The 27,472-nt window shown below is 32.1% G+C and overlaps 1 protein-coding gene across 1 annotated transcript in view; it reads left to right on the top strand.

Annotated features, from left to right (window-relative positions):
• Positions 1-20,607, top strand: part of ASZ1 (ankyrin repeat, SAM and basic leucine zipper domain containing 1) — a 39,213-nt gene extending 18,606 nt beyond the window's left edge. Inside the window, exons 5-13 of the mRNA XM_037512130.2 lie at positions 4,213-4,324; positions 4,799-4,933; positions 6,507-6,631; positions 7,360-7,435; positions 8,417-8,473; positions 9,406-9,515; positions 15,654-15,759; positions 16,634-16,747; positions 19,948-20,607. Of these exons, the coding sequence (XP_037368027.1) occupies positions 4,213-4,324; positions 4,799-4,933; positions 6,507-6,631; positions 7,360-7,435; positions 8,417-8,473; positions 9,406-9,515; positions 15,654-15,759; positions 16,634-16,747; positions 19,948-20,100 (988 nt within the window). The 3' untranslated portion in view covers positions 20,101-20,607. The remainder of the gene's footprint in view (positions 1-4,212; positions 4,325-4,798; positions 4,934-6,506; positions 6,632-7,359; positions 7,436-8,416; positions 8,474-9,405; positions 9,516-15,653; positions 15,760-16,633; positions 16,748-19,947) is intronic.
• Positions 20,608-27,472: the final 6,865 nt, after the last annotated feature.

Here is a 27,472-nt window from a genome sequence, read left to right as displayed (position 1 = left end):
AGAACACCTGCACCCCTATGTTTATAGCAGCACTATTTACAATAGCTAAGCTTTGGAAACAGCCCAAATGCCCAAAAATAGATGACTGGATCAAGAAGATGTGGTACATATATACCATGGAATATTACTCAGCATTCAAAAAAGATAAACACATGCAATTTGCAGCAACATGGATGGCGCTGGAAGGGATCATGCTCAGCGAAATAAGCCAAAAAGAAAAAGAAAAATACCGGATGGTCTCACTCATAGCAGGAATCTAGAATACTTAAATAAGGGACCAGGAAAATGAATAACTATAAGAAAGTGAAAATCAAAATCAACAAAAACTATGAACCAGAGACACTTTTAGGGGGTGGGGGGGGCGGGAGGGGAGGGATTGGGGTCAGAATGGGGGGATTGCAAATGTATGAGGAATATAAAAATAAAATTTATTAATAAAAAATAAATAAATAAATAAATAAATAAATAAAAAAGAAACCAATGCAGCAGCATTTACTTGTAACACATTTTCAATAGTGAATTGAAACTAAAGCAAACTATATAACTAATAAGCAAACTATACTAGTCTAGTAGTTTTCTTATCTAGCAGGAGATAAACATATGTAAGAAGCCATTTATGTCCATGTGAATTTATAGACAGAAAATTATATCCTGCTGGTTTCTCAGATTCTAAAAGAAATACATGTAGAAGTTGTTCAGTTTTCAGTATAATTGCAGAATAAATTTTATTGTTTTTAAAGATTTTATTTTATTTATTTATACAAGCACTGGGTATAGTCAGAAGCACGAGAGGGTGAGAGAATTCACCAGAGGCAGAGCAGAGAGCAGAGCAGGCAGACTGACCAAGTACACTGCTGAGGGGAGCAGCGGGCGGCAGGAGAGGTCTGCTTGCCATGTGGGACCCTCACCCGGTGGCCGTGGATCGAACCACCGTTGCAGAAGCTGCGGGCAGCTTTGCAACCCAGCGCTCAACTGCTGTGCCAATGGGGAGGCCCTGCAGAATAAATTTTAGTAGAAATTACAAAAATTTCAGTCACTGTTATCAGTAGATAACTCTACCACAAAGAGCATCTCCTCCTTGAAATTATACTTTGGCCAGTTTATTCAGGCTCCCAATTTTGATATATGTGGATTTTATGAAGTTATTCCCATATTTCATGATCAAATATATAAAAAAAATTTAGAGAACTTTAGATTTTCTACATCAGGGTAGATTACCAAAAAAAAAAAAAAAAAAAAAAAACTAACTCCTAGGAGGTTCTTTTGGAGAATAAGCATTCAGCCAAATTTTCATTTAGGCACATACCAACAGTGGTCCCCTCAGCAAAAACTACTTATTCCTGAATCTCTCTTCTCTCATCTCTAAAATGAGAATAACATCTACTTCATAAGGCTGCCACGGAGCAATGAATATGTAATTATCTAACCCAATACAGTGGTTTTTTTATTCAAATTTGCCAGCAGTCAATGCTGAAGTTATAAAATTTTGATGATTCCGTGCTATATTTTTTTAATTGGGATTACATTAAACCTCAGATTTTATTAATTTGTCAGTTATTTACACAAGTATAGAATTTTGTGAGGACAACTTCACACCTCCTTATGTGCTTGTGTTTCACTCACCCTCACCCTTCTCTGTCCTTCCCCATCCCCTCTGGTGACTAGTATATTTTTCATAGCCTTAATCTTATATTTGCTGGCTTTGCCAGTTTGTTTTGTTTGGCTGTTTATATTCCACAAATAACTGCAACTATCCTATAACTATGTTTCACTTTCTAACATTTCACTTAGCATAATCACCTCAAGAGCCATATATTTTTGTCCCAAAAGACACTATTTTATTATTTTTAATAGCTGAGTAGTATTCTTTTGAGTATCTATACCACAGTTTCTTTATCTAGTTGTCTGTCATTGGGTATTTAGGTTGGTTTCATGACTTGGCTATTGTGTCTAATGCTGCTATGAACATAGGAATGCATAAATCTTTTTGTATTAGAGTGTTCATATTCTTTGGGTAACTGTAATACTCTAGGAAATAGAAGAAATATAAACGTGACTATTTTTGTGCTGAAGATACTGGTGAAAAGTTATCAGATTCAGAATCTACTTTATGTTAACAAACTGTACAGAGAAATAGTCTGTTAATGGGGAGTCTATGAATTGTGGGTAAACAAGATAAACTTCCTTAAAGATCAAAACAGATGTCTTTGATGTGCAAATCCCGTAGTGTTTCGCCTATATTTCCTTCTATGTATTTTATGGTTTCAGGTCTTATGTCTAGTTCTTTAATCCATTTTGAGTTGATTTTTGTGTATGGTGTGAGGTAGTGGTCAAGCTTCATTCTTTTGCATGTAGCGACCCAGTTTTCCCAGCACCATTTATTGAACAAACTTTCTTTGCTCCAATGCATAGTCTTCGCTCCTTTGTCAAAGATTAGTTGACCATAAATCTGTGGGTTTATTTCTGGATTTTCTATTCGATTCCATTGGTCTGTATGTCTGTTCTTGTTCCAATACCATGCAGTTTTGATGATTATGGCTTTGTAGTATACTTTGAAGTCTGGGAGTGTGATGCCTCCATTTCCTTCTTTTTTTTTCAGTAGAGCTTTGGCTATTCGGGGTTTTTGGTGATTCCATATGAATTTCATCAATAATTGTTCTATTTCTTTGAAGAATGCCATTGAGATTTTGATTGGAATAGCATTGAATCTGTATATTGCTTTTGGTAGTTCTGGACCTACTAAACATAGAGCTTCCATATGATCCAGCAATTCCACTCCTAGGTATTTACCCAAAGGACACAGAAACATCAATTCCAAAGAGCACCTGCACTCCTATGTTTATAGCAGCACTGTTTACAATAGCTAAGCTTTGGAAACAACCCAAATGCCCAAAAATAGATGACTGGATCAAGAAGATGTGGTACATATATACCATGGAATATTACTCAGCATTCAAAAAAGATAAACACATGCAATTTGCAGCAACATGGATGGCACTGGAAGGGATCATGCTCAGCGAAATAAGCCAAAAAGAAAAAGAAAAATACCGGATGGTCTCACTCATAGCAGGAATCTAGAAAACTTAAATAAGGGACCAGGAAAATGAATATAAGAAAGTGAAAATCAAAATCAACAAAAAACTATGAACCAGAGACACTTTTTGGGGGTGGGGGGCGGGAGGGGAAGGATTGGGGTCAGAATGGGGCGTTTGCAATTGTATGGGGGAATATAAAAATAAAATTTAATATTTAAAAAAAAAAAAAAAAGATCAAAACAGAATTCTGAAATTATTTAATTTGTTCTTTTGTGAAGTCTTTTTGTATGTTAATCAGATATTTAAGGCAACTCAGGAAAGCTGAACCCAAAACTGCAGACCTCCTTTAAGAGAAGGTGGGGGGACCCTGTACTTCCAATATACAAACAACAATGTAAATCGACATTACCTCAATAAAAATCAGTCATTCATTCAGTTAATCAATCAATCAATCTGACCATAATGCTAAGTTCAGCACAATTTTTGACAGAACTAATAGAATCTTTCTGGTGTCCTTTGTAATAGGTCCAAAAACTAACTTGCAAGAGTAGAGGGACTGAATCCCTAATTTGAGAAATGACACTCTAGAAAGAAACCACTATATTCTTCCAGAAAATACTTTGCAGTCTAGCTGTACTACTGAATTGATCTTTCTTGATTAAAGTTTCTAAGTCAGTACAAAATTCTTTCACTCTTAAAGTAGGATCATAATAGAATACATTAAGAAGAGAACTTTTAAACATACATTTTTACATCAGCAATCTTTGAAAGAAAGTGTAATAAGTATGTAGTATGAGCAAATCCTGTGAAGACAGGAACCATATTGTGTCATTAATCACTTTATTTCCAGCATAAGCATTTTGTATCTGATATTTTTCTAGATGAACATGTGACTTAATGAAATGTCATTATAAAAAGGATGGCTTACTTAGAATTTTTAACATACTTCTTCACTAGAGGGTGCTATGTAAGCATTCAATACTTTTAAAATGTCATCTTTCACATTTATTTACTGGGTGATTGGATTTTTAAATCACCTAAATTATTGAGAGCATTAATTTCTTTTTCTTTGCTTTTAAAACAATACTGGTGGTATTATGGATGGTTAATTTCATGAAATTGAGTAGCTATTCGTAGTAGCATTAACACAAATATTTCGTTTCTTCCTCCTCTTTAGGAGATGTATGACTCCAATCATGTATGCTGCACGAGATGGTCACCCTCAGGTGGTTGCTCTCCTTGTTGCTCATGGAGCAGAAGTTAATGCCCAGGATGAGAATGGCTATACTGTGAGAATCACTTTTACAGTGTTAATTTCTAAGAATCGATATGCTGTTAATGTGATCAGTAATTCATTAAAAAAATTTTTTTTAGAAGCTGGGATATAATTGTCTGAAAAAGGTCTTTACCCTTGATATAAGAAACTGTAACACACAATAAGGTCTGTCCTCTATAGTACATATAGAATGCTTTTTTTATAAAATAAAAAAAGTTGAGTGATTGGCAGATAAATGGTTTTATTTTATAATTTCACTTGACTGTGTAAAATTTTCTTTGGTTTCATAAAATTAGTGAGCACTGGCAATCTATAATTACAATGTTAGACATGTGCTTACATTATATTGTGCAATGAAGAGATTGTATCATCCCATTAATTAACCGTGTTCACTTCTTTTATTGTATCATAAATATTGTTGAAAAGTTTTCTTCTCTCTCATATATACTCCCTCTCTTTAAACAATTTCTTTTTCCCACACTTACAGGCTTTAACATGGGCAGCACGTCAAGGTCATAAAAATGTTGTTTTGAAGTTGCTTGAACTTGGAGCTAATAAAATGGTACAAACCAAAGATGGAAAGACACCAAGCGAAATTGCAAAAAGAAATAAACATCTAGAGGTATCCTTCTATATAACACTAATTTTTGTATATCATGTTACATTATATTTGTAGAAGTTTTATATTATTTTATCAGAATTTGCAACTTTAATAATAGTGTATCTGGCTGTCATTAAATGTTTAAATATATATCCTTCCTCCAACCAGATAATGAAAACTTGTATTATTAGAATATTCATCTTTTTCTAAATAAGAAGCATTTGTAATGTGGTAATTTAAAAATTATATAAAAGAGACAGTGAGGTTTTATTCTGGCCCTAGAAATAAATTTTTTAAAATCTGAACCACTTTGATATGCTTAAATAGTCTATTACAATTTTATTGCTATGGCCAGAATAAAACCATAATAGACTATTTAAGCATATCAAAGTGGTTCAGATTTTTAAAAATTAATATATTGAAAAGGCTAGTAAATAAACAAAATTTGAGCTTACAATTAAAGTTTTTTCAATTTTAATACATATTAAGACAATTAAAAAATTAAATCCTTTAAGCAATATTTACTTCTATATGTATGATAATGTATATATTAAAGTGATGATATAATTGGCTATATGATCTGTCATTCAGATGCTAAAGTTCAACAAAATACCTTTAAATGAGTAAAAATTGTGCACGTTGTTATCACTTGCAGTAAATCCAATGACTTATTTATACGTATTTATATGTATTTACCATCTATTAAATTATTGATACAAATTTTTGATATTAATATTAAGACTTTTGTCCCAACATCTATAATTTCTAAGGAAGGATCAAATATACTCAATTGCAAAAATAAGTTATATCATTCAAGAGCTTCTAAAACTGAGTTTCTGAATTTAGAAGCATGTGACATTCCAAAGTCCTATTGTATAATGAGACTAGAACTTTGGTGACACTAGGCTTCCAGATGCAGAAGTGAAACTGTACCCCAAAACTCATATAGCTTTGTATATAAATGATAAATCACTAAAATCTTATTTAAAAAAGCATAAAACAGACAAAAAAGATATAAAATTCCATTATATAATACTTTCCACACCACTTTGCATATAAAATAACGACCTCTAATTTTTGAAATGATCTGATAAAGATGTCTATCATTCTCTAACTAAAATCTGTTGTTCCAAAATTACATTGAATACTAATCACAAAAATCCTTTGAAACTTCAAAAAGAAAATTACAGTTTTTCTTTTAAGCTTTGAAATTTTAAAAACTTCAGTTTACTGCATTATTAAGTTTAGGGTAGACACTAAATTTGACATTAAGTAATTTATGAACATCAAACATATCGAAATGGAGTTTTTAATGTTGTCTTACTGAAAATAAATTAGTACTTTCCCATAATGTTTATTATTTTGATTAGATGTACTTTTTCTCTTTTCTGATTATTTTAGATAAAGTAAATATTTAACTGATTTTATAAAGTTATTTTCAAGGTAGTAAGTTGTAAAAGTATGTCCTCACCTTTCTAAAAGGTAAGAAGTTTCCTCTCTAAATATAAAATAATTACATTTAGTTTCTTTTAAGTGTAAATGATAATATATATAGTATTAACTATATTTGAATGGCTTGTTTGACTCTTTTCAGATCTTCAACTTTCTTTCTTTGACTTTAAATCCATTGGAAGGAAAGCTTCAACACCTAACTAAAGAAGAGACTATTTGTAAGCTGTTAGCAACAAATTCTGATAAGGATAAAGATCACATATTTAGGTAACAAATTTTAGTTCAACAAAATACCTTTAAATGAGTAAAAATTGTGCATGTTGTTAATCACTTGCGGTAAATCTGATGACTTATTTAAAATATATTTTAAATGTTTATATAAGTTTTAAATATCTCTTAGACATGTCTGTATTTTATGTGCTTCGTTCTCCAGAATTTTAGAAAAATTATGTATATGTCAATAGTAATGAGAATAATTTTTTACTTTCAATGTAAACTTTAAAGAAAATTTATTTCTAAAATGTTCTTAGATTATATTTTTGTTAAAGTTCACACCATACTATGCCTTGCTTTCTAATTCTTTTTAGCATATATCTAATTTTATAAGCTAAAATTAAAATTACATTTTTTCCTTGAATACAGTTGTTCAGTACATGACACAAGAATTGTCCTGTTTATGCACATTTAAAATTGTTATTAAATCTTTATTTCTTGCAGTTAAAGATATATATGTGAATATATACACATATATATATTAAGCAACTGTTTTCTTTGGAAATATGAGCTATATTTTACTGTCATCATTTTCTCTCTTGCCTTAATATTGTCAGTCAAGAAATCTATCTCCTTTCATATAACATAGATCTCGTGTATAAATTTGCAAATATATTCTACAAGAATTCATTCATACCCATTCCATTCTGCCTTATAAATATATATCTATTGCTTGAGCATTTATAGTCTTCTGAAATTGACATTACTGTAAATATGTATAGTTCATATACAGCATTTGGAGATCTGGAAGTATTTTTACAAGGTCTTGGACTTGAACATATAACAGATTTATTAAAGGTAAGATTTTGTATAAGCTACAGTAAACCTCATGTATGTTTATTGGTTAATATTAACATAACATTAATAATATTAATTCATAGGCATGCTTATGAAAGTGCTAATTTTACTTTTCTCTTTAATTTCTATTATATCCCATTTTAAACTTACAATAAAATTTCAAAAATTGAATATTCTAGAAATATACTAAATTAGAAGCTGGTTGGATTAAATAACTTTCACCTGCTACCGAAACCTTCATTGAGCTCTTCCTTGCATACCTAAATTATTAGTTGGTTTATACAGTTGCTGACATTGTATGATTATAAACTGAAAAACCTGCTATCAGCTTTTTGCTGTAATAATGATTAACTAAAATATCTTACTTTAATCTCTCTTTCTTATAGGAATGATAAGACCTAGATAGGGTTGTCATAAAATTTAAATTATATCATATTCCAGGTACAATTATAAGTACTTTAGGCATGTATATGGAATTTGCATAAATGATAGTTTCAGCCATTTAGCTGATACCAAAGCAGTAAAACCACTATTTAAGATAGTATCCTTAAAAATACATATATTCTAGTTAGGTAGACCAAAATTGGACTTTCTTGTACAATCTTGAAACTTCTTCCTATTTGAAAAATATTGAATAAAACTAAATGCTATTGATCAGTTAATGTGATGCAATTAGAAATCTTGAATAATCTTAAAATGTAATTTCTGTCAAATTTTATAGAGGCTGTTTTTATGTGAGCAAATATAAATAGTAATTTTCTTTGATTCTGGAAAAATACCTGTGTTTATAGTTTTTTTTAGCTAATTATAATATACATTTCTATCTACCCAGTTGTGTAGGTCTGTATCTGCATATCCTATACCCTCTAGAAAGTTGAAAGTTATTTAGGAGGTAGCATGTAACTAACTTATATACACTTGCCTACTTCCCTTTCTACTCTTTTATTCATTTTGGAAGGTGGTGTTTTTCCTTTTCTACAGGAAAGAGATATAACTTTAAGACACCTTTTGACCATGAAAAAAGATGAGTTTATAAAGGTTAGTATCAATTTTAAAAACTCCAAACATGTTCATGTTTTTAAAATTATAGATCCTTTTATTTTCTATTTAAAATTATATTTTCTGTAAAAATCCTACAACTATAGACTGTAACTGATTTTTTTTTTTTTTTTTGATGGGACCCTCACCAGTGGCCGGGGATCGACTGGCGCTGTGGAGGCTGCAGGCAGCCTCGCAACCCAGCCCTCAACCCCTGTACCACCAGGGGAGGCCCTTTTTTTTTAACTTCATATTGTTATGACTTCTCAGCTAAAACTACTATTCATTTCTAAATATTAAATAGATTTTTAAAGCAATGCAATACAGGATACTTAGAAATAAGAGGTAGTTTTTTACAGGGGTGGCTGTGAACCTGTGTTATCCAAATACTGCCTTTCACTGGATTCGCAAAACAAGACCTATTACTTTGTTGTCAGGAATTATGGAGTAATAATTTGAAAAGCTGTAGAAAATAATAAGAAATACTTTGATAAGTAAGATACTTAAAGTTTAACGATTTTCCTGCTTGAACACATTAGCAACTTACTATCTTTAGTATCACTAAAACTCAAGAGTACTATTTAGCTAAATTCAGCATGGGAAGTTTAGTTAATAATGCAGATAATATTTTAAATACCATTTTGAAGGGAAAATTACTTTTCTATTTTTTAAAGATTTATTAAAATCTAGTAATTTGTGTTTCAAGTTCTTGGCAATTTTATTATAAAAATTGACTATAATCACTAAAATATCTAAGTATTTTGATGATATAACTTTCTGAGAGTTGCAAACAAACCACATATTTTCAGTAATTTATTATTCTTCTAGTATGAATTTTTTTCAAGAAGTCAATCAAGTAGAAAAGTCCATTTCCAATATTAAATTATTGAAGTACAACTATATTATTGCATCTTGAAATTATTTCTACTTAGAATGGAATTACCAGTAAAGATCAGCAGAAAATTCTGGCTGCGCTTAAAGAATTGGAAGTAGAAGAAATAAAGTTTGGAGAATTACCTGAAGTGGCAAAGTTGGAAATCAGGTAAAATTAACTTAATGGTTTACATTAATATTGTTTAGAATCAGTTGCTCTTTAAATTTTGATACCATCTGAATAATTTTACTTGATGCTGTCATTTTTCAAAAGAAATGCATATTTCATTTTGCTATATTTGTTTTCTGAAGTGTAAATATACTTTATAAAGTCAATTTTTATAAAACCATTTTACCAAGAAGCAAAGCAATGCATCTTCTCATTAACCCACATAAAAACTTTTTATTTTTTCATTTCATTTTGCTAAATTCTAAAGGTTCCATGCTTTTTATAGTAAAGCTCTAACTCTTTTAAATCATTTTAAATGTCAAAATGAAAACTTTAAGTAGTGTTTATGCATCAGACAGTAAAAATTTTTCATGTAACTCAGCTCTGTTTTCAGCCTTATTGTGTAAGAATGTTATCATTAGTAAAAGTTATTTTCAATATTATAAACATATCAAACCCTGATTATTAGCAATATTAGTAATCTAATTATTTTGAAAATATTTTATCAGTGTTACATAGTATTAAATAATTTTTTTGACTTTTTATTTGAAATAATTATAGATTCATAGGAAATTGCAAAGAGATGCACGTACCCTTCCCACTGACAAGTGCCATATTGCCCAGCCATTAAGATCCTCTGTAACTATAATACATTATCAAAAACAGAAAACTGACATTGCTACAGTTCACATGGCTTCTCTTCATCTCATAATTATGTATGCATTAACTTGTATGTATGTGTCTAACTCTGCAATTTTACCACATACGCAATTCATGTAATCACTGCCATAATTAATCTACTTAATATACTTTTACTGCGATGTTCTCTTATACTACCCCTTTTATGACCACACCTGGCCCTAACCCCTAGCAATGACTAATTTGTTATCCATCTTCATAATGGTGCTATTTCATAATAATCATAAATAGAATCATACCATATGTATTCTCCAGACTGAGTATTTTTCAGGCTTTTTCCTTGTACTTTAGTTTGGGCATGGCAGTGGGGGTGGGGGGCATTGCAGTCCCCTATAAATGTCTGTTACATCCATCTGGTCTAATTCCTCATTTAAGGCTGTGTTTTCCTATTGATTTTCTGTCTGGTTGATATGTTCGTTGATGTAAGAGGGTCTTGAGTCTGCTACTATAACTGTGCTATCAATGTCTGTTTTTAGATTTGTTATTGTTGCTTGACATATGGTAATTCTCCTTTGTTTGGTGCATATATATTGCTGAGTGTCATGTCTTTCAGATGTATTTTTCCCTTAATCATTACATAATGTCCATTATGTCTCGTTATATTTTTTAGTTGGGTGTCTGCTGTAGGTATGTTTTCCAGTCTTATAAAGAATTTTGGTTCTAAACTCTCTGAAGTGCATGCATGTTCCCTGTAACAGGCCTTACAAACATTTTCCTGCCTCCTCTACATCATCTAATACTACTTTTAATACCAGCTTTGTGCCATTTTTTAGTTTCTTTTATAGTTGATTAAGAGTGTGGCAACAATTTTATTTTCCCACTGACAAGTGTCATATTGCCCATACATATTCTAATCCAAACATATTCCAGTTTGATTTTTCCCCAAATAAAGTACTATAAATAAGGATTATATACCCAATTAAAAGTGCTGTACGTATCAGTAGAGAATTAATTTTTACATAGGTGCTTTGTTAACACATACTGGGAATTATAATCTATAGTTATGAATTATACTAATGGTTCCCATATTTTCAAGTTCCTATGATTTAACTAATGGTTCCCATGCAATACCAGTGCCATATTGCCCATACATATTCTTGAAGAATACTTGAATACATGAAGAACTTGATGTATATGTTAGCCTTATCCCCCACTGCTTGGGACATAACCGTATAGACACATTTTATGGAATGAATAAGTGAATCAGTGAATTATAATAGCCTATGTAATACTTACAAATACATCAATGCTAGGATAGCCTGCCCTTAAATGTAACATTGCACATATTAGAAACATTAATCAAACACACAAATAATAGCTTTCTGCACCATTTAAATTTAAAGAAGTCTTCAAGAAGATAATTTAGATGATCAGATTTTTTAAAAAACTTTTTTGCAAAGTTCAATTATTTATCTTCCTCTTGACATATATCCTTATAACAACAAGCTGTATATTCGAAAGAATGCCTCATCGCTGTTTCAAAATAACATAGCTCTTACTTAAATACATGGTAAAGAATTTCAGTTCTCTGTACTTAAAATCAGCAAATCTTCTTGAATCATTGTTCATTTTCTTATTTATTTATTATTTCTATGAAGGAATATTTTAATTTCTATACTAGTGACTTGCAACCTTAATTTTTTATTATAAAGTATTTATGATAGCAGGATTGCCTTATGAATTTACTTTTTGGGATTTAATAGACTTAAAGAATGTGCAGAATCCTGAATTGTTCACTTATTAAAAATGTTGGATTTTTTAAAAAATAAAACTGACAGACATATATTTCAGGAATTTGACATTGTTATTAAATGACAGACATTGTTTACATGCTGTTATGGAAAAGGTCTTACTTCCCATTTGTTCAAAGTCATTCATTAAAGAAGAAATTAGTCATTAAGTCATAAGAAAACTAACAGCAGGAAAAGTTGAACTGATTGATTATAATCTTCTGTTAATGTGACTTCAACAATTTAGCTACTGATTTATTTTAAGATACTTTTTTCCTGTATGTTAAATTTTCTGAAAGTCTTACAAGAATACATATATAGTACAGTTATGTTTTTCTACACTTAGCATGTTTGCAGAATTAGAGAATGCAATTTAAAAATATTAATAGTCATTCTATTAGTATACTCAGGGCAGGGGAGTAACACATATAGTAAACAATGAATGGCACATTGTAGCTATGTTTTTTAAGTCACATTCATATGTGGCCCTGAAAATTGTGTATCATAAGAAAGGTATATGTTTTCCTTCATTCATTAAGACTATATACATGTTAATACTGTTTGCTTATTTGAACTGAGTTGTAAGCTTTATTAGTCTTATGTTTTCAGAGGAAGAGCTGGTAAGTTTACATTTCATATATGTGTATTGTCTATCTAATTATATACCTGCTATCAATTGATATTTTTTATTTAAGTTATAACATTGGTTTAAAACATAACAAGTTTCAGGTGCACAGCATTATCAGTTGATATTCTGAATGGCAGCTCTCAATGGGTCTTAATTATCTTGAGTTCATTTAATAAAAAATATATAGGGCACTCTAGTCATTGAGTATCAGCTATTGTTTTTATTGGTAATAAATGAAATTTAAGTGTTTAAAGACTAAAATCTTTAAGTTGCAAATTATCTTATATATATTATGTGGAAATAGAAAAAAATACAAGTAATAACTTGCTTTAACAGAAATATGTTTAAGTTTAGTTCTTTCTATAGTAAATGTTAGAAAATGGAATAAAGAAGAATTATATTTATTTGAAAATCCTTTTGTAAATACCACTTCTGCTCAATAGAACAAGAACTTAGCAAAATTTTACTTTATTAGCTTTTCTAAACAACTCTCAGACACTTTACATTGTTATATCTATTGTGTTCTTAGATACAGTATTTATTTTACATAAACTGCTTGTTTTTCAATCTAATAGCTAAGAAAAAGATTTCTGTTAAAATAATAGCAATTATAAGTCCTAGAATGTGTCTTGCAGGAAAATTTGCAAATAGTTGGAGTTTGACCATGCTCACTTTTTATAAACCATTCCTACTCAAAAATAGATATTAAATACCTAAGAAATAGGTATTTAAATTTCATTTTCTCTATTCATATCATTGGTCCATTTTTATACTGGGGTCTATGTTTAGCATTCACTATAAATTGACTTTGGTCACTGAAACGAATCTAGGCACCATGTCTCCTCATTGCCAGAATCAATGAACCTACCCTTCTTAACATGCTTGACCATTTCCTCCTTCTTGAATCCATCCCTTCAGATCCTAACTCCTATTCTCTTTTTCTCAGGTTGCTTTTCCTTTGATAGCTTTTTTAAAAATTTATTCTATCCCTGTCACCTATCCCCCTTCACTTTTTTTTTACTTTGTGATCTTAGCCACCCTCCCCCATACACCATAGTTTTTATTTCTATTGATGATCAAATTAGACATTTCTATACCACTATGGTTTGTGTCTGCATTCACAATTGAAGGAAATAATTGAATTTCTGTTAAAAGTTAGTAAAAATAAAGATGTAATTTTGACCATCTAAATTCACTGACTCCTTGAATTTTGTCTATCCTGATTAGCCTGTGGATTCCCCAGGATAATTATCCCTACAAGATGGACATTTCTACTGCTTACTGTCTTTGCCCATCTAAATTTTTGACCATCTAAATTCATCAACTCCTTGAATTTTGTCTATCCTCATTAGCCTGTGGATCCCCCAGGATAATTACCCCTACAAAATGGACATTTCCACTGCTTACTGTCTTTGCCCCTAAAGATCTGATATTATTGCCATCTTCATTGTAATTAAGTTTGAGTAAATGCTAGGTGCATGTCTTGTATGATATCTCCTTCAGTCCTCCTGACACTCCTTTATCTCAGTTCTGGAGATTTGGAAACATTTGGTTGACGGTCATCTAGCTAGTCATAAGTGTGGAACTGAATTCAAACTCTTTTGTCTGTAGAGTCTGCTTAAATATAATCTCTAATGTTTTCTCTTCACACCATTCCTTTCTCTACTACCCACACAAATTCACTTCCATTAAGATCAAAAAACTTAGAAGCATTCTAGACTCTTTTCCTTTACATATAATCTATGACCAAGTTTTTCAGTGTATTCTCCTAAATGTTTCTCATATCACCCCAAATCAAACAAAGTCTTTAGTTTATGCTTTCCTTCATCATCTCTTGCGTGGATTTTTCTACTAGTATTCCAATTATTCTCTCTAATTACATTTTTCTGCTCCTTTAAACCACACCACTCACCAAATAAAGTTTCTCAGACAAAATCTAATTTTCTATTTTCCTGTTTTAAATCCTTTAGTAACTCTGCATTATCAAAATCCAATTCCTGGACATACCCCAGAGGTTCCTTAAATCATTACAGGTAGCCCCCTTTTAAAAATTTCTTTCCTCTAATTGTGTTTCACTATACCATGGTGACCTCTTAGGCCTGTACTTTTACACCAGCTATTTTTTCCATTCAGAACCCCTTCTCTTCCTTACTTACCTGGCAAACTAATTTTTAAACTCCAGACTCAGTGCCTCCCTGGTGGCGCAAGGGAATGAAGCAGTCTGCAGCCTCTGTAGCACGAGTTCGATTCCCGGCCGGCCAGGGAACAACCCACATGGTGAAGCAGACCTCTCCTGTGCTGCTCCCCTCAAGTGTATTTTTTTTTTATTTTATATATTTTTTGCATCATTTTTAATTTTTGCACAATGTATGCATTTTCATCTTGATTATAGTCCCCATACAATTCCCACCACCCTTGTTTTGATCCTACTGCCTTCTTCCCCCCCACCCCCCATAGTGTGTCTCTGGTTTATTGCCTGTTCTGTTCCCCACTCTGTCTCTGGTGAATCTTCTTACCCCCCACGTCTCTGGCCTGTACCCTAGCTCTTATATGCATGAATAAATCTTAAAAAAAAAATAAACTCCAGACTCATTTAAAATATCATTTCTATGAAACATTAATAATATTTCTATGAAGTATTAGTAATTACCCCATTCCCATTACTAAGTTCTTTATTTATGAGTTTTAGATATCTCAACCATGAACTAGTGTTAACAACATTCACCTTACACTAGTTGTTAGGAGTAATTAAAATATTTAATGTATAATAGCTAGTATAGTACCTTCACACAGTAAATACTCAGATACTAATATTCTTATACTTCTCCTTTTTATGTCTTTGTAAATAACAAAGTTGAACTTTGAGATCTTCAAGATTGGAAATTTAAATCTTTGTATACGCAAAGTCTGTTTCAGTTTCTAATACAAATTAGCTGTTTTTTGAATAAGTATTTTCAAAAAAATACTTTTTGAATAATAAGTAATAAAATATGTTATGACTAGTCATTGAGCAACTAACCCAGTAGAATGAAGTAAGTTGCTCATATTAGTAATTCCTGCATGTTTGTTCCCTCTCTCTAGTGGTGATGAATTCCTCAACTTTCTTCTGAAATTAAACAAACAGTGTGGCCATTTAATAACAGCTGTACAGAATATCATTACAGAGTTGCCTGTAAATTCTCACAAGGTACTCTACAAAAGTTATTAAAGTGAAGAAAAGTGTGAATGCTGAAGTTTATTCCCAATAAGTCAGTGATAATTCAGTAAATTGTACTGATGTGATAAAATTGTATCCTCTCCTATAAAATCTAAATACGTCAATTTCTTTAATATTATTTCTTTTGTGTACTAATAAATTGAAAAACTTTGTGTTCTAACCCTCAAGAGAAGGAAAATGAGTTCAAGCAAAAATTAAACTGATTTGTGTATTAAATTTACCATTTGTTCTTAAGGGAATTTAATTGTTTAAAATATAAAGTGACAGGAGACCCAAGTGAAAGTTGAAACAAAACAGTGTGTTGAGTGTTACTCAAACCATATCAATATCAGGGTTTTTTTTAATGAAGGAAATTCTATATAGACAAAGTGTAAGTGACCTATGAAAGCACTTATTCTATAGAATTTTGTATATGATTTAGTTTTTGTAATTTAACTGTAGTGAAAAAATTTTTAATGCACTGATTTTCCTATGATTTTTATCATAAAAATCATGTCATTCATAAAACATTCATGAATTTACTTGTTCACCATAAATATTATTACTAAGACTACTCTCTATGAAACTAATACATAAATATACTTAGTCATTGCATTCAGAGAACTAATTTCACTTTTTGTATATAAATATGTTTAGTCATTGCATTCAGAGACTAGTTTGACTTTTTCTATAAAATTGCTGATTTCTTTTTGCTGTCAGAACTTATCCTGAACACAAAAATATTTTTCAGATATAAAATGTAATGTTTAAGAATGTTGTATCATGTTTGTGGACACAAAGTTGTGACTAGTTGTTTTCTATTATTTAAAATATATATATATATAACTTTTGAAAATATTAACAGATAGTACTGGAGTGGGCTTCTCCCCAGAATTTTACTTCAGTTTGTGAAGAACTTGTTAGCAATGTTGAAGATTTGAGTGAAGAGGTCTGCAAGCTAAAAGACTTAATTCAAAAGGTATAAATTTAACATTAAAAAGTGGGAGGGGATAATTTACAACACAATTAAGTTAGATAATGAAGCAGTTCTATGGAAGAGCCACTTAAGCTTCCACAGGTCAATTTCCAAAGAAATAAATATAGAAAACAAACTTTGTTGGTCATTGAAAAAATACATACTGAAAAAAAATGCTATATCAATTTCATCCTTTAAATTGTCAGGGAAAATATATTACTCTACACATTTCCGGTTAGAGTTCACCAAGCTGATAATCTCATGTGAGACTGGTGGATAACCCGTTTCAAAAACAATTTGACAAAGATATGCCGAGTGCCATAAAAAGATTTTAATCTTTCAATAGTAGTTTAATGATTCCAAAATTGTATGTATCTTTCGTGTCCTATACCAAGAGAATGATATAACAAATTATGGCACATTCATTTGTCATGATATGCAGTGAGTTAAAAATAATGAAATATAACTTCTTAAAGATGTGAAGTGATATTTGTAAGTTTCACTTACATGTAAATGTGCAGATGAAAAATACCAAAATGAAAAGTTTATTTGCTCTGTTAATGATGGAGCATTCTGGATGAAATATTCCTTCCATTTTCAAACTTCCTGTAATATTTTTAATAATTTAATTTTTGTAAAGAGTATGGGCTTTTTTGGTTCTTATTTCTATACTCATATAGAAGAATATATCTGGATTTAAGGATAGGTGATTTTTACCCTTTTAAGAAATTGGCTATAATAAAATTTAAACTGCTGAAATAGGGAATTCTATTGAGGGTAATAAAGGAAAACACTTTCACCTGACTAAAGAATGCCTGAATTTTCCAAGTCTATTTAATAAGTAAATTTGATGCCTGAAAAATTTTTGTGACATATCTGACGTGAACATCAGATTATGCATTTAATTTTTATTGCATCAAACCTATAGGTGATCTAAATTTCTATTGGTATTTTATTTAAAAAGTTAATTTTCTCCAAAATACTTTTTATACATAGTCCAGGTAATTATTCTATCTATTAACATATGTTCAGTGAAAAGGAATCTTAAAAAAGTGAGCAGAAAAATTCTACAAAATGATACAGGAGTAAAGACATTTTATATGGAGCAAATAAGCAATATATTTTAAAATTCTGAGAGAAGATAACTTCTTTCCAGTAAAAGGCATTTAGAAGTTGTAGTATCTCTTACCTTTATTCATTCAACAAACATGAGCCTGCCTGCTGTATGTCAGAAAACTATGGTGTATGCTACACTGGCTAGTTAGACCCTGAACTTGCTGACAACGTGAAAATGGTAGCAACATTCATCTTCACTACCTATATCTCATCTAGAGGAATTGAAGGAAAAAGGTATTGATATATTGATCGGAGTGTTTTACCTAGGAGTCCAAAGAAAATCTGGACAGATTTAAGTAAAGATAATTCCTACAAATCTTTACTATCTGGTGTAGGGAATTCCCTAAAACTTCTTTGCCTTAAAATTGGTAATTATTTTCTTTCTCCAAGGTGAAGTAAAAATATTTTTGGGTTGCAAATAGAGATTGAAATGAAATTTGTGAGAAACCAAATTTTGCTTAAAGGAATAAAATTAAGAAGCACTACTTTAGGGGTGACTTTGACACTGAAACGAACAATTCAAATACCATAATATTTTAATGTGTACCTATAAAGAGAAATGCCAGCTCTCTAGTGAAATAGATGACCTTTTTCCATGACCTGTTTATCAGGACTAGCCTTGAAAACACATTTATTGTTTTATAATAATGGCAGCTATGACAGAGTTCTTTAGGCAGGAGAGTCTTCATTTTGCAGCAAGCTATTGGACTGCTTTTTCTGGATCAGTCTTAAACAAGTAGTAATAACGATAATGAAATTTTATTTAGAGAACTATGAGGACTTCCATTTGGAAGTATAATATCATGCTTTTAAGCTTACAGTGTTTCAGAGTTTACCAATAATAACTGAAGGGAATTTTTAAAAGAAACATAAGTTATCATAGATAAGTTTATGGAGGAAACAGAGAGAGGGTGGGATAGGTCAAGGCTAGACTTTAACACCACATCACTCTCTTTCAAACCAACACACTGACAGGCTCCTGTCAGAAAGGTCATTCTAAGTAATTGGTTAAGAAAAGAAATGAGTGTCTCAGGATTCAGTAAATGGAGCATCAGTGTCAAAAAGGAATCTGTTGCTGAATGAAGCCATTTGGAAGTTAGAACAAGAATACAGTAATGAGATTGGCACTGAAGTCATTTTCTGCTTAAATTTAAAATTAATTTTGCAGGATTTTTAAATTAAATATTTACACTGTATATTTTAGTAGTTATTTCTGCTAATGTTGAAAGTATTTATGTCACTACTCCAGCAAAGGATGTTTCTAGTAAATATCACCCTATAAATGTGTCAGATTCTTTTTATCTTTCAAGGATCTTTTGGTTTCTGTTCATTCTCCCTTTTCTCCACTCCTAATAACCTTCTCTCTCTTCCTCTCTTTCTTATTCCGTCTCTCTCTCTCTTTCTCTCTCTCTCTCTCTCTCACACACACACACACACACACAAAGAACTGTGAGACCATTTTTACTGTCTTTAGCTAGGAAGTGCTATTTAAAAACTGTGCTTTCAATTACTGAGAAGTGCTAAAAGAACAATTTTTTACTGACATCTGTTCCTATAATGATATTTAATAAAGGATTATGTTCCTAGTATTAGCATGAAATCTTTCCAGTTTTGTTAATTTTATGTATTGTAAGTGTTCTGTAAGAATAGTTCACATTTTGATGAACAATTGTTTCAAACTTAATTGATATTTAATACTAAAGAAAAAGCTAATATTTGTCATGCCTTTTAGGTAGAAAGAGAAACTGATATTAAACATTACCTCAAAAACATGATTCTAAAATGATTCATAGATTCATGGATTCTAAAATGATTCATAGATTCATAGATTCTAAAATTCATAATTCATAGATTGTAAAATCTATGAAAGCATTTATTTTTAATATGAAGCTACTGATTTGCTTAGTTGGAGTCGTGGTGAAACAAAGACTATCAAGATGTGTTCACTTAAAAATCTTTTATGTGAGTCTTGATTTGCCTACATCTAGATCAAGTGAATTGAAATTGATATTATTACACTTTTAAAAATCAAAGATGTTTTCATTTTCAGTGTACTGTACGTTAACTCTTTTCCTATTAAATATTAGCTGCAAAATGAACGAGAAAATGATCCAACTCATATACCATTAATGGAAGAAGTATCCACCTGGAATAGCCGAATTTTGAAGAGAACAGCTATTGCAGTATGCGGTTTTGGATTTCTTCTCTTCATTTGCAAGCTAACTTTTCAGAGAAAGTAATTCTAATATTTGTTTTTATAATGTATACATATCTTATTCAAATTATCCAAAAGTATTGCTTTTAGCCATTTGTGGCAAAATATAACTGCATTCTTTGCTAATATGCCATGGGAAAAATTATGATAGCATAGAACAGAAAGTTTTTCTTTGGAAAGTGATTTGTCAGTTTGAGTTGAAAATAAAATGTGTTATATATTTGTTAATTTTGATCAAGCAGTAAGTCATAAATGATCTGACGTTTGATCCTATGACTCTAAATCACATTCAAAATAAAAGTTTTATCCTATGTTCTCTGACATTTAAAAAAGTGTGTTCATTTGTCACAGTATTACAGAATTTGTAAAAAGTTTATGATATTAATATAGTAGTTAAATCTTGTTGATCTAAAACAGAAACTGTTGATCTACAACTGTTGAAAGGTAAACATCAAGCAAACGGGAAAAATGGAAAGGAATAAAGAACTATAATGAAAAGCAATTTCTGTTCTCGCTTACACAGCAAGTCTCAAAGCATCATTTTTTTTTTCCTGAGAATATATCTTTCCATATATCTTTGGAAAGAATTGGTGTCTGACATTTTAACCTAACTGCTGTAGCAACACATTTTTTTCCCATGCTATCCATCATTTAAATGGATTCAAAACTTTAAACTAGAATACGGATAGGAGAATACATTCTTCTTTTAACACAGATCATGTTCCATTAATAGCAAAGTGTGTCAGCAAATAGAGGTATTTAATAAATGGTTAGTTTTAGTTTCCTAAAAATACCTATGAAAATGACAGTCATGCTACCTGATTGTTTGTTTATGATAGTCTTTCACCTCAGTTAATCTTACTTTTAAAGATTTATTGATTTATTTATGCATAGAAGAACTAGGGTGTAGGTCAGAGGTGCAGAGGGGTGAGAGGATTCACCAGAGACGAGTGGGGAGCAGAACAGGCAGACTGACTGAAAATACACTGCTGAGGGGAGCAGCGGGCAAGACAGGAGAGGTCTGCTGTGCCACATGTGGGTAGCTCCCTGGCCAGGATCGAACTCAGGCCACAGCAGTGATAGGGTTGAAACTTAACCCCTAGGCCACAGGGAGGCCTTCAGTTAATCTTTAAGATGATTGCATTTATTCTACCAACTGAATGGGTCTCTGTTTTTTTTTCTTCTAACCTAACTAAACTATATGTATCCCTCAGATATTAAAATAAACTATAAAAATGTGAATTAAGGAAATGTTCTGAAAGAATCATAGAATTCTTTAAAATAGTTATCTGTCCCAGTATACTTCAGATATGACTCACTATTCAGAATGGGAGCGTACACTAAAGTCCATGGCATCTGCGTGTACTGAAGACATTTTACTCCTTTGAATAAATACACTATAATTTTCAGATTGCAGATTGAGATAAATAGGGCAACATTTGTTGTGATGAAATTCTTTCTTCATGGGTAAAGTATGAATGGAATAAATAAGATTTTCCTCATGGTTTAAAACTGGCTATCTAGAATATAACTCTCTCCCTACTGTATGACTTATTTGACTTGATTACAATACTTGACTACAGAGAGTGGTCACCACTTCTGAAATATCCATTCCTTTATAAGATAGTACAATACAAATCATTTTTTCTTCTCAAGACAAATTCCATATTGAGCTCCCTAAACACAGAAATGTAACCAAATTTTAATTCTATGCAACTGAAAGTAATAAAAAGTTTTTTACTCATTTGTATTCAATTTTTAATTACTTGGAATCAGAAAATATTTCTCTTTGGAATCAACTTTGGAACCGAATAATCCATTTTAAACACCTATTGGGATGCAAGTATCTTTCAAAGACAGTCATGCTTATTTGCTGTGCTCCTTAAGTGGGATTCCTACTGCTGTCTGACAACTCTCGTACATTTCCCTGGCACATCTACTAACCTTTTTGCTGGATAACCATTTTATGCTTCGCTTTTCTCCAATGTCTAAGACCTTCTCATATCACTTTTAATTGATAGCCTTGTTTCTTATTGCCCTGGGAAACAGAATAACAGTACTTTTTGTAAAGGGTCAGCTAGTCAAAATTGTAGGCTTTGCATACTGTATCATCTACATCACAACTGCTTAACACTGCCATTGTAGCATAGAAGCATCTGTGGACAACACACAATTAGATAGATGCAGCTGTGATACAATAAAACTTGATTTACAAAACCAAGTGGTTGCCCAGGTTAGCCACCCTAGCCATAGTTCACCCACCATAAGCAGCTATGAGAACTTATTTTTACATTTTTTATCCAGTTTGACCATCTGTCTTTTATTTTTCAATTTGCTGACAGTGATGTTATTTGGTATATTATTGCTCTATTGGTGTGTTAGAAATATCTGTCATTTTACTTTTGTTTTCTGTGTCTCACACAGAAATCCAATGATTTTTCACTATATTTTTTGTTATTTTCTTGGTGGTTGCCCTAAGACTATATACTTTCTAATTTATAAGAATTTATTTCAGTTTCACACTAACCCAATTCCAGTGAGATAGAAACATTACTCCCATCTTGTACTATTTCTGTTATGCATATTACACTATGTAATATTTTTGTAGCATACTTAACAAACTTAACAATAGGGTGTTATTACATTATGTAATTTGTGTCTATAAAGAAACTGAGGAAAGAAAAATAATCAAGATTATAAAGTCTGTTGTATTTATATTCTTTACTATTTCTAGTTCTCTTCATTTGTTCTTGCGGGTTCAAGTTATTATCTGGTGTTAGTTCCTTATTCCAGTACAGCTCTGCTCCTAACCACCTTCTTTGTGCTATTTCCACATATAATACATTTCTATTGATTATAAACCCAACGATTTGATTATATACATAATGCTTTGTACAGCTGTCTTTTCAATTACAAAGCAGTTGTAATTACAAAACAAAGTTGTAATTCTTTGTAAACACAAAGCAATCTAATAGGCTGTCTACCTCGTATTACACTCAACCCTTAGATTCTACTGATTACTAGTTGACTGCTTTATTGTTTTTTTAACAATAGTATTCTGGCCTGCCATTCTTGGGTCAGAGTCTTCATACCAGACTGCTCAGTGGAAGAAAGAGCTCTCACCCTCTGTTATGCAGAGGGTGCATAATAGCCATACTCACCAGAATTTAGCCATTTAAGCTTGGAGTTGAAGGGAATAAGATGCTGACAACTTGCCATTCATATGAGCTATGCTAACCTTTGGGAGCTGAGGGGAAAGGGAGCCCCATCTTCATGGCCATATCTGGCCAGAGTGGAACTTTTGCCAAGCTGAGCTGTCTTGGGGGTTAGGGGGTATTGGTAAAGGAGGGAATGGGAATGGGTCATGACTCAATATTCTTACTTGGTTTGGGTGGGTTTTCTTGAATAAATACTTCTTCATTTTTGCTGAACCCTTAGGACTCTTTCCAGAGACTTTAAATAAAGGTTTAGGTAATTTTATATCTTTCATTTATTTCTCTGGGGGAAGTAGATTCATGGAACTAGTATTTCACTAGAGGATCTACTAGTAGGAGGAAGTAAATCACACCTCCTTCCTATTAGTAAAACTCCTTAAATCAGTATTTCTAAGTGCTATATGCTTAGTATAGTGCTGAGCTATATAGAACAGTGTGCAAGATTTTTTAAAACCAGAATCAATGGAGATTCCTAAAAAAATTAAGAAATACCAGCTATTCTGACTTTGGGTATTTATCCAAAGGAAATGAAAACACTAAATATATATATATATATATGCCTATACACATACACACAACCCCCTATGTTTATTGCAGGATAATTTATAGTGGACAAGATAAAAGCTACGGAAGCAACCTAGATGTTTACTGACAGCTGAATGGATGAAAAAGATGAAAAAGATGTGGGGAGTGTGTGTATGAGTGTGTCTGTATATAGACACACAATGGAACACTACTAAACTATCTAAAAAAAGATACTATCTTACCATTTGTGACATTGTTGGACTTTGAGAATATTATGCTAAATGAACTAAGTCACACACACACAGAGATACAGTATGTTTTCACTTAGATGTGAAATATAAGGGAACAGCAAACAAATCAAAACAAAAACATGCATATACAGAAAAGAGATTGGGGGTCACCAGAGGGGAAGGGCTTGAGGGGGTGGGTAAAAGGGGTACAGGGTATCAATTGCGTGGTGATGGGTGGAAACTAGACTTTTGATCATGATCATGATGGAGTGCACATAGATGTTGAATTAAGATGATATATATCAAATCTTATGTTAGAAACCAATGTATATCAACTAATACCTAACTTAATTATATTTTAAACAGGATATTTAAAAGTCTAAAAGTTATCACTGAAAAGCAAAGCTACAATTTCAAGTGCCAGAATCAAAATTGTGGGTTTTTTATTAAGGGAGCATTTTTATAGTGCCAGCCTCTTTTTTGAACTTAGCATTATGATGAAAGTTAATCTTTAAAAACATAGATAACCACGATGCCTTCTGTTTTGTACTCCAAGTCACTCTGTCACTGCTTAATAAATAATCATTTGTAGTTCTGTGGGGGTGGAAATAGGGTGGGGATTTTCTTTTTGGCATGTCCACTAGTGAGTAATACATTTATTTCAAGTGCCAATAAAAATGTTATACTGGACTTATGTGACACATTTGTTAGTTATTAGAGAAACTAATTCTAAACCATTTGAGCTATTTTATTTCTCTACCTACAAATTAAGATTATTTTATCAATATTCTTAACAAAAAGAGGAAATTTGTAATACTGTATAACATTCTGGGAGGGAAAGTAAATAATACTTTCAGGAGTGGCACCATCTCTGGGCTTAATAAGACAGTATTATTCACCTTTAACTGATCTTTTATAATTGTTTCCATGAATTTCCTTCCTTTCTGGAATCTTCTTAACACACTATAACCATATATTTTTTTCCTTTGAAGTCCATGCCTAGTGGTGCCTGCTGCCTCTTCCCTCGCAACCCCTAACCTGCCTCTCACCTCTACACTGACAGCACATAGAGCAGAAGGGAGCCTGGGTTCTGTTGTCTTCAGCTTGTATATTCTCTGGGTCTTAGACTCCTTATCTGTAAAATAGATTATCTCTAAGCCTACATGCTTCAGAATCCTGCCATCCCCAGAAATCAATCCAATTTGGAATTCTGAAATTACAACAAAGCTATTTGGGCCTTTGTATAAGAGAATTAATGCTTACTAGACCAACTGAGCCCCCTAAGTGGTTTTGCTTTAGATCTCATACTGAGACAACTGACAGGAGAATTGTTCTACATATTTGATTGTTGTTAATATTTTCTTAAAGATTTATTTATTTATGCATACAAGAACTAGGGTACAGGCCAGAGGTGTGGCATTTGAGAGGATTCACCAGAGACAGAGTGGGGAACAGAACAGGCAGACTGACTGAAATACACTGCTGAGGGGAGCAGCGGTCGAGTCAGGAAAGGTCTGCTCTGCCATGTGGGCTGCTCCCTGGCCAGGGATTGAACTCGTGCTGCAGTGGCTGCGGATAAGCTTCATAGGTTGCATCTTAACCCCTTGTGCCACCAGGGAGGCCCTGTTGTTAATATTTTGTATATGGGGAATGCTAGTCATTTTAACTCAATTACTGCGTCTCATATGTATAAGATACTATACTCAGGCATTACTTATTTTACAAGAGATCAAAAAACCTTAGCAAGAAAGACAATGAGAGCAGTGTTGTTTTAAGGACATAGACTTAAAAAATATACAACCTACCTTGTAAGACTGTTCTGTAAGAAGGAATGTGGTTGAACAGTTGTTTTTTGGTAAGTTTCTATAGTTGATGATATGGTGGTAGATTCACTTATCTTTTCTTGTGAGAGTAGAGCCTCAACCTCAATCAGTAGCCTCCTACAAAAAAATAGCAAAGTTCCCACAGCGTGATATCTTTTAGAACAGATTTATACCAGCATTAAAGTAAACTTCTCCTCCTCAGGGGGTTAAGTTTCATTATTGTTAGGCTGATTCTGTATATGTATAATTTCCAATGTAAGGTATTAAAATACAAAACCTGGAATATTCCACGGTAATACTCTTAACTATCCAGTTAGTGATAATATTGCAATTAATTCATTTCAGTGGTAAAATGACAAATAATTGTCATGTCAGTGGCAATATTACCATAATGCTCATGGTTAACTGTGTTATACCAAGATTAGACTTAAAATAAGAAAGTAAAAGGTTAGCATTATTATAGAAAATCCTTAGTTTCTAGAAATAGTAACAGCAGCATAGAATGATGGAAAATTGTGAATTTTGTTCTTTGCAAGGTTTTGCATCACGAAGCAGATGCTGTGCTATGACTCCAGGTCTCCCTTTAGGAATAAATGGCGTATTCTCCCCAGCTGCTGGGAATGCAACTAGCAGAGCCCTCTTGGGGAGTTTTCTCTGCTAATGAGATTTGCCTTCCCAAGAGCATGTCCTTTCCCAGCAATGACGAATCAACATTAGAAGTTTTAAGACCCCAATTTCAGGGGCTCTTTTCCCAACTTAAAGACAACTTGATGGATTATCCAGCTTCTGAGTTCCTGGAGGGGCTGCCTGAGGACTACATGAAATTTGTCACCACCTATCTTCTCTATGCCCCATGCTACTTCCTTCCTTTGCACAGGTGTAGCCTCCAGAGCCCTCCCTAATAAAATCCCTGAATGCTATTTTCCATGCCAGGAGTCACATCCCGGGAGCCCAACGCTGTCACTGACAGGCGGTGCCTTGCGCAAGTCATGAAATGTAATCAATATTATCTTCTCTGAAACTTAGTTTCTTAATCTGAAAATAAAAGAGCATCTGAGCCAGGATCGCTGTTGAGTGTTAAATGCAATAACACACAAGTGAGTGTAGCATTTCATAATGAATGTAGACTTGTGGTAAGACAGATCTTGGTTCCAAATTCAATTCTTCCACTCACTGGTTGTGCAATGTTTAGAAAGCTACCTCAGCCCTCCAGATCTCTGCCTCTTCAACCACAATATGAGAATAACCATTATCATACCAAAAATTATTACCTTTAGTTATTTACTACATGCCAGTCACTTAACTCATTTAACAAAATCTGTATTTTAATAAACCTATTTAATTAAACCCATAAGGCTAAGTGAACTAAGACATGTAAAAGGCTTTTCTACAATGCCTGGTACCTGCTGTACAAGTGATTAGACGGAGGCCAGTGCAGTTTCTATAACTGCTATTCATCATGAAGCATTTGTAACAGCACCTTACACCAAAATTGATATTCTACATGAGGAAAAATAAAGTTTGATTTTTTTATCGCCAAGATCACATTTTTGCTGAAATGTTTGCAGTGTGACATGTAATTAAAAACAGTTAAATTCACTAAG

Source organism: Talpa occidentalis, unplaced genomic scaffold (assembly GCF_014898055.3).
Source record: "Talpa occidentalis isolate TD23 unplaced genomic scaffold, MPIMG_talOcc4v2.1, whole genome shotgun sequence".
Lineage (NCBI taxonomy): Eukaryota > Metazoa > Chordata > Mammalia > Eulipotyphla > Talpidae > Talpa > Talpa occidentalis.
Note: the sequence above shows the minus strand (reverse complement) of the source record. Positions and strands in the feature narration are given on the sequence as shown.